This window comes from Trichechus manatus, unplaced genomic scaffold (assembly GCF_000243295.1).
Source record: "Trichechus manatus latirostris isolate Lorelei unplaced genomic scaffold, TriManLat1.0 scaffold00309, whole genome shotgun sequence".
NCBI classification, from domain to species: domain Eukaryota; kingdom Metazoa; phylum Chordata; class Mammalia; order Sirenia; family Trichechidae; genus Trichechus; species Trichechus manatus.
Genome location: NW_004444245.1, coordinates 669,977 through 678,470, shown reverse-complemented (window position 1 = coordinate 678,470; position 8,494 = coordinate 669,977). Strand labels below are relative to the sequence as shown.

Genomic DNA, 8,494 nt, shown 5'->3' with positions numbered 1-8,494 from the left:
TTAAAGCTGCTTCTCCTCAGCGGGGAGTCTTTGGTGACTGTTTAAATTTGTCAGGAACAAAAATGCAAAGTGGAACTGCAGGACATCACAGACTTTGGACCAGAAGTGGCCTGTCAGCTGCTGAAAGGGACGCCACTGAGCAAGCTGGTGGTCCCACAGCTTGAGGACCACGAAGCCCAGGCAGGACAGCACCCCTAGGGCTAGGTATGTGCCTGAGGTGGTGCCACCAGCCTGGGCCTGGGCCCGCAGGGCTTGCCCCACAGCGGCCAGGATGTGCATGCCTAGGGCAACCTCAAACCCACAGGGGTGCTGCAGGGCCAGGCAGTAGCTGGCCAGAGAGAGGCATTCAATGGAGAGGAACAACCAGGGCCGCCAGCCCTTGTCCAGGTAGAAGCACCAGGCCACCGGCCATGCGAAGATGGGCAAGGTGAGCCACTGGTCGAGCACGGCGGCAGGGTGTGCCTGCGTCCCAGTCCGCAGCCACTGGACGGGGCCATAGAGGAGGGCCATGGCAGCGAAGACATCCTTCAGGTAACGGGCCCTCGGTGCTTCTGCCGAGCGCCCCAGCGTGCCCCCATCTCTGTGGAGCCAGTACCATCCCAGGAGCACGTAGGCCAAGTTGATCAGTGAGTTGAAGGGCATGGTTAGGAAGGCAGGGAGGCCGGCCACAGGGGCCTCTGCATAGTGCTCGTAGCCCACTTGGACGAAGACATCCTCAAAAACGCCAGTGTAGACAGTGGCCACACAGAAGCAGCCAGCCATGGCCACGTGGAATAGGGCCTGCCTTGACTCTGGCTTCATCCGGAAACTTCTCTCTTCTGAGCAGAGAGTATGAATCCGGGTCAGAGAGCTTAAATGAGCGGCTGCTTCACAGTTATTTCTGAGTCCAGATAAACAACCTTTGCAGGACCCTCCTCCCCTCACAGCTGGACCAGCAGAACAAAGTCCCGTGATTTCTGAAGTCGGTGCTGTGATCTTCCCCAGGCGAGGTGGCGGCAGGCTGATTGGCTGGCACCGGCGGAGAAAACTCTCTGCCTTCTTCCTTTGTGGTTACAAGAAAGAGCATGGTTAGGAAGAAGGTCCTCTTCAATGATTAAAAACAAACAAACAAACAAACAGGTGTTGGCGAAGGTGTGGAAAAACTGGAACCCTCATCCATTGCTGGCAGGAATGTAAAATGGTGCAGCCACTGTGGAAAACAGATTGGTGGTTCCTCGAAAAGCTGAACGTAGAACTACCATATGACCCAGCAGTTCCAATCCTAGGTATATACACAGAAAAAGTGAAGGCAGGAACACAGAGACTTGTATACCAGCGCTCACTGCAGCACTATTCACAGTAGCCAAAAGGTAGAAACAACCTAAATGCCCATCAACAGATGAGTGGATGAACAAGATGTGGTCCGTCCATACAATGGAATGCTACTTGGCCATAAATGTTACCCGAATAGGGTCCGTGCCCTGAAGCAGTTGAGCCAGTGAAACGTACTCCAAGTCAGAAAGAGTGAGAACGTTTATTTAGGAGGTGTCCACCAACGGGGATCCGACAGCAACGCGGGCTGTCTCAATGGAGTCCCAAAAGGCATTTTTACGTTAGCGCTTATATGTGATTTTTACAAAGGTTAGAAGTTCTTTCGGCACATTGCCCACAGATGGCCGGATGCGTTATTCATGACAACGTAATTACAAGAGACTCTATCAGACTCAAGAGATACATGCTGGACATCTCTTTATTAGGCTAAAGATATACACGTCAGACATCTGGGCTCTGATCTTCCTGTGGGGGGGGGTCGTAAGCCACAGGCAGCCGGACAGAGCAAAGGTATATAGAAAGGAGAAGGCAAAGAAAAAAGAGAAAAAACTTAGAGGTTCATCATGGTGTTAACTATGTCAAGCTCTCAGCTGCCCATTTTGAGAAGGAGAAAACACGCCGGGGAGCATTAGGGTCACAATAAAGAGAAATGAAATCCTGGTGCCTGCCACAACATGGATGAACCTTGAAAACAGCATGCTGAGTGAAATAAGTCAGTCGCAAAAGGATGAACATTATATGATCTCAATTATATAAAACAAGCAAGTATAAAGAAAGCAAAGATTATTAGTGGTTACCAGGGGTGGGAAGAAGGAGGGAAGGGGGAGTTTTTGCTTAGGGGGCAGTGAGTTTCTGTTAATGGCAGTGGAATGATTTGCAGAAGGCTAGCCAGAATGGTTGCACAATTTGAAGAATGTAACCAATGTTACTGAATGACACATGTAGAAATGATTGAATTGGTATGTTTTGTTATGTATATTTTCACCACAATACAATTTAAAAAAAGAAAGCATCTCCATCTTCGAGACTCTTAGCCTCAGGGTCCATCAGTGGTTTTCTTCATTCATTTTTGCACTGTAGAAAGCATGGGTGCTGTCCTAATTCCCTTAAAGCCACTGCATTTAGAGATTTAACCCTGTCTAGATCTGTTGGCATGTGGTGAAATGAACTCCCTTATGTGGCCTTTTGCCTTGGTTCTTTGGAAAACCAGCTTGAGAAATTTCTCCCCTAAGCCCTGAGGAGTTACCTTTGCCCTCGTTTTCTACACCAGAGGGTTTGTTGCTTTTGTCCGGGTTGATTGACATTTCCTGGGTAAGCTGTGAACAACTTGATGGTTTGATGCCTTTTATCTGGCCCTGGGTGGTAGCCTGCTCTGTGATTGGTCTGTTTTATGTAACTTACAAGGATGGGCCCATATACTACAGGCTATGCAGATGAAGCAACTATGGTCCACCAAGGGGATTGGTCAGTTTGTTGTCCTGCGGGGAGGGCCGTGCCTTGAAATTGACAAGGAGTTTTCTTGTATATGCAGCTAACCCCACAGAAGTTTCAGAAGGAAGAAAGAAGCAAAAAGGAGAAAAAGCAAGAAAGGCAAGAAGGGAGAAGAAGCAGAGAGAGAGGAGGTGAGGAATCTCCTAAAAGAGCCGTAACATGGGTCAAGGGCCGTTAACAGTGAAGATAGTGAGAGACCCGGGAGGGGCCCTGCAGCTGAGTCAGTGGTGACGGCAGAAACGCACTGCTAGGATGCAGCTAAGAGAGCTGAACGAAGCTGCTACACTGGCTATGAGCTGGGTCAGTTAGCAGCGGAGAGGCTGATGGTAGGGAGGCCAAAGGCAGAGAGGCCTGCCCGGCCGAGAGGGGGCCTGTCCTGAGGGGGTTGAAAGGAGGCCTCCATGACTGAGGGAGGTGTGCATGACAGAGAGAAGGAGCTGCTTGCTTGCATGGCCAAGAGGAGCTGAGAGAGCTGTCCTGCACTGAAGAAGGGAAGGATGTGCTCTCCACTTTGGGGGAGCCTTCCAGACTTTGCCTGTGTGCTTCATGATCCTGAACCTAAGTTGTAGCCTGTTACTTCCTTAATAAAGCTATATGGTCTGTGAGTTCTGTGTGGCCACTGCAACAGATTATGGAACCCAGCAGAGAAATAGTGCCGTGGGGAGGACACCTGGTATCAGAATTGGTAAAAAGGTTGGAGAGTGGATGTATGTGCGGTGCAGTGAATTACTTAATACGGCCCTTCTAGCCACAGTCTTTGTAACTCCCACCACATAACTGGGTGGGACTAGGCAAATGAGGTGCTTGTGGCCCACCAAGGGGATCAGATAGCTTGCTAATAGTATAAATAAGGTGCAATAGCACCCTTGTGGGGGTGGGACCATGCAAATAAGGTGTATGGAAACTTCTTGATGGGATTGGTCAGTTTTGTCATCCCGCTAGGCTTAAAAGAGCAGTCAATCCCAGAGCAGAGGAGGGACCTTCTACCACCAAGAGCTAGGAGTGGAATGTGTCCATTGGACCCAGGATCCCTGCACTGACACCTCCTAGACCCAGGAGACAGAGAGAGAGAGCTGTAACACCGGAGACGGCGAGAAGCAGCGGCAGAGAAACGGTGGCAGCAGAGGCAGCCGAACCAGGAGACCAGCAGGAGATAGCACAGCGGGCTTCCTGGCCCAGGGAATAAGAGAGCTGAGTGCCTTCAGGCAGGAGGCTTGCTGGCGGAGTGGGGTGCCTCTGGGCACTTATGCCAGGAAAAAACCCATTGCCTTCGAGTCAATTCCGACTCATAGCAACCCTATAGGACAGGGTAGAACTGCCCCGTAGGGTTTCCAAGGAGTGGCTGGTGGATTCAAACTGCTAACCTTTTAATTAGCAGCCAAACGCTTAACCACTGCGCCACCAGGGCTCCTGGGCACTTATAGGCAGAGCTAAAAGAGCTTTGTAACACTTGGCCGAGCAGGGCAGAGACCAAGGGGCCAGAGAGAGATGTGCCTACAGGCACAGCTGAGCAGAGGCTGTCCTGATCAAAGAACTGTATCCTGAGGGTTCCTGAACCTGGACTGTAACCTGTTACTTTCCTAATAAGCCCCATAATCGTGAGTATTATCTGTGAGTTCTGTGTGGCCACTGCAACGAATTATCGAACCCAGCAGAGAAGTAGAGAGTGCTGTGGGAGGGACAGGAAAAAGGTTGGAGGGTGGAGGCGTGTCTGACCTCCGCCTCATAGCAATCAGCCTTGGGCTGTTGATCTTGATTCTCCTTTATCCTTGTGAAGTTAGAGGAGGTCAGATGCCTCCACCATGCCATTTTTACAGTATGTCTGTGACCTCCACCTCATGGGAATCAGCCTTGGGCCGCTGGGGATTCTCTCCCCTCCTCCTGAAGTTAGAGGATCTCAGGTGCTTCTACTCGAACATTACATGTCATAACTCAAAATGCACTTTCCCACCTCAGTGGTGTCAGAAATCTGGAAGTTTCCAGGCTGGCCCCAAAGCCCTTTTAATGAAATACCTTGCTGAACCAGAGACAAGTGGCTGGGTGGCACAGGAAGACAAGGATGAGACTCTGCCGCTGCTTCTTGAGTAGCACACGGAGCCCTCTCCCACGGCCTCTGAGGCCTCCTGCCCTGCCCTCAAATGCCAACCAGCCCCAAACCACCTTTTCTTTGCCCACAATAAAACCTTCCATTTCCATTTGTTTTTAAAACAATGTGGAATTATCGCCGATTGTCAACTGCTTTGGGGACAGCTGTGGTGTGAGTTGGCTTAGAAGCCGCAAATGTCATTCATCTCAAAGGGAAAGAGGCCCAGAGCTCTGAAAGTGATTCAGCCAAAAAGGGTGGGCAGCTGGCGAGTGGTCCCAGGGTTCAACGTGGTTTGACACCAGACTGGCTGGCACAAACCCTGGCTGCCCTCCCACTTAGCACCTGTGACCTCAGTTTGCTCACCTGCAAATCAGGGATGCTGTCAGCACCTGCAGGGGCTTTGTGTGGCATCCACCTGTCCTCAGCCCCCAGTGTGGTCCTCAAGTATCCATCGGATTCGATGGGCTCGTGTCCCCCTGTTCACCAGCCTCTGGCCAGCTCCCCACTGGGCGCCTTCCCCACCTAGCCTCTGCTAGCTCCCCAGGCCCTCCTGCCCCGGGCCACTGCAGAGAGTTGCTGCCCTGGGCTCCTGGCCGCTCGCATCCCCAACTCGGCTGTCGTTCCCTCTTGGCCTGGGGTCGGGCCTCCACGGGCACTTCCCCATTCAGCTAGCTCTGGCTGGTTTCGACCTATGCCAGCTGAGTCCCTGCCTGGCGTCTCCATCTGGGGCCTGCCTCGCGTCTCCATCTGGGGCCTGCCTCCCAGGCTTTTGGGGTCTTATGCCGTCTCTGCTCACCTGACCCTCCTGTCTTCCAGGAAGCAAGGTGGAAGGACAGGAGTCAACCACTGTCCTCTGGCTAAAGTGGGGGGAGGGGAAGAGGTGGTGGTGGAAAGACTCTTCATTTCCGTTGCCTGGGCAGAGTCCACCTGAGCCCAAGGGCAAGCTGAAAGTGACATGTCATCAAAAGAATGCCCTAAGCCCCCAGGAAAGCCAGGCTCCTAGCTCATCCATACACCTGAATTGCCATGACCTCGTTACAGACTGACACAAAGGTTGAGGGCCCTACAGCCTCGGACAGCAAGTTCTTGCCCGGCAAAGCCTGATGGTCTCCTGGCTAAGATGGTTCCTGTGGGTAACAGTGTGCCTTGGGACACTTCTGCTCCCCATGACTTTATGCGTTGAAGCAGGAGCCAGTGTCACCACCAGGCTAGGGAACAGTGGTGCCTTCTTTGGCCTGCAACATTTACAAGTGTTTGCATTTCTAGCAAGTTCCCAGGAGATGCTAATGCTGCTGGTTAGGGACCAATTCTGAAAACCACTAGTAGAGCAGTGGCTCTCAAAATGTATTATACTAAGAATCACCTGGGGATTTTGTTAAACTGTGGATTCTGATTCAGTATATCTGGGGGCGGAAATGGAGCCCCGGTGGCGCAGTGCTTAAGAGCTACCGCGTGCTAACCAAAAGGTGGGCAGTTCGAATCCACCAGCCGCTCCTTGGAAATCGTCTGCGGCAGATCTACTCTTGTCCTATAGGGTCGCTTTGCGTCGGAGTCCACTGGAAGGCAATGGGTTTGGTTTCGGTTTCGGAGGTAGAAATGAGAATTCTGGGCAGGGGTGCGAACCGGAAGGGACCGGCTCGAAGCCCTGCTCCAGACCCTTTCTCAGTTGCTTCTTTATAAATGCATAAAATACATAAATTACAATATAAACTCATGATGTTGAAAGGCAATCATTTAAATATTTTTGGAAATGTATGGTTTGGTAATACATGTGCGTCTTTATTATCACATTAAATTACAAGATCAGCGGGCAGGTCTAATAACGCCCGTTAATTTCGGAGTAGGGGTGTGTGTAAAGAAAACTGTCAAGACGGCTACAACAAAAGCAAGGCCATATGAAACCATCTGTGATTTCTGTTGGTGACAAAGTCCCCGGTACAGCAAACGCTCCTGGGCTTTGCTGCCTACGTTCGTAATTGCCGGAAGTGCTACGTTCAGGGAGAGGTTAGTGAAAATAACGATGAAATACAGCTGGAATAAAGTGGGAAAAAGATCTGTGCCCGGCCCACGCTCCCAGCCCTACGGCAGGCGTCCTGGAAGTTGGGATGATGGCGCAACCTCCTGGGTCGTCAGCCTCCGGGAGGTTTGTGACCTGGGGGCGATCGCAGTACCCACCTCGCCAGATTGTGGTGAGAATTTACAGCGTTGGCGCGAAAACGCTAGCGAGTACCATCCGGGTACTTTGCCTTTCTCGCTCTGGGCTGGGGAAATTCAAATCGCGAAAAAGGGCGGACCAGAAAAGCGGCCGTACGCATGCGCGCAGGGGCGGGGCGCGGGCTCTGGGAAGAAAGCGGGATGACGCGAGGTGACGCGGAGCCCGGTCCCGCGCCCGCCCGAGTGCCGGGCTCTAGCCCCCGCGTCTCCGGCCTGCTTGCCCACCCTGCGGGGCAGAAGGCGGCCCGGCGCTCGGGCTGCCTCCGGGACTGCTGCCCGCCCCGTCTTTGTTTGGGCCCGAGCAGCGAAAACGGAGCTCGGGGGCGGGGCCGCGAGGCCTGGGATCCGAGCGGCTCCGCCCCTTCCACCCCGCCCCCGGCAGCTCCTCACGCCGATCCTCCCGCCGTCTCGCCTACGGCCGCCAGCTGTGCCGAGCGGGAAAGTACCCACCCAAATTGCACTTCTCCTCCACCCTCGGCAAACCGTGCCCTTGTTGTCACTGCTAGTTGAAGGAAACGCCTTGGGGCTCTGCCCATCCAACGACCCGGGGACATTTCCCTAGGGGGGCGGGGCTGAGCCAATCTCATGGTTTAGCATTTTCATCCGGGCATTCCCCAGATGCCGCCGCCGCCATCTTTGTTTTGTGCTGAAAGTCGCTATTGACGCCTGCAGACGGCCGGGCGAGGGGAAGTGGCAAGATGGCGGCTCCCAGGGCGGAGGCGTGGAGCCACGCTCGGGGGGGCCGCGGGGCGGGGCGCGGCTACGCCTGACCCGAGCGCGGCCCGAACGCGCCCGAACGCAACACGAGCGCGGCGGCGACCCCGGCCCCCTGCCGCAAGTCAGCACAGGGGATCCTTTAAGAGGCTTCGGCTCAGAGCCGAAGCGGTGCGAGGGCGGGGGACAGTGACGTCACCAGACTCCACCCCCTCGCCCGACCGCCGCCGCCATGTTTAGTTGTTACTTCTTCACACAAGATGGCGGCTCCCAGGGAGGAGGCATGAGCGCCCTGCCGTTACCGCTCCTCCTGCCGTACAGTTGCCACATCGGGGCCTAACTCTGTCCCTTTGGAGTGGTCCCTGTGGGGAGGAATCATAAGGAGGAAAGTGAGGATCGGACGCTGCCTTGCATTTGGTTTGCAGTAGAAGAACAGACCCAGGAGGAAGAGAATAGGGGGGAAGGGGGAGCTAGTCTCAAGATGGCGGCTCCCAGAGCGGCAGGCGCAGCCTGAGCAGCAGAGCCGGACTCAGGGGAGAGGTGCGGGACCTCACGAGCCGTACAGCGCGAGCCCCCGAGCAGCCTCCGAGAGTTCGAGCTCGTTCCACCGGCGTCCGGCGCGCTTCCATTCTTTAGGAGTGTTGAGGCTGCTGCGGGAGCGGCGGCTGCACTAAGCGC

The 8,494-nt window shown here is 54.0% G+C and overlaps 1 protein-coding gene across 1 annotated transcript; it reads right to left on the bottom strand.

Annotated features, from left to right (window-relative positions):
• TMEM187 (transmembrane protein 187) lies at positions 1-801 on the bottom strand. The gene has a single exon (XM_004390608.1). It carries the CDS (start codon positions 799-801, stop codon positions 1-3), a length of 801 nt encoding a protein of 266 aa, XP_004390665.1.
• Positions 802-8,494: the final 7,693 nt, after the last annotated feature.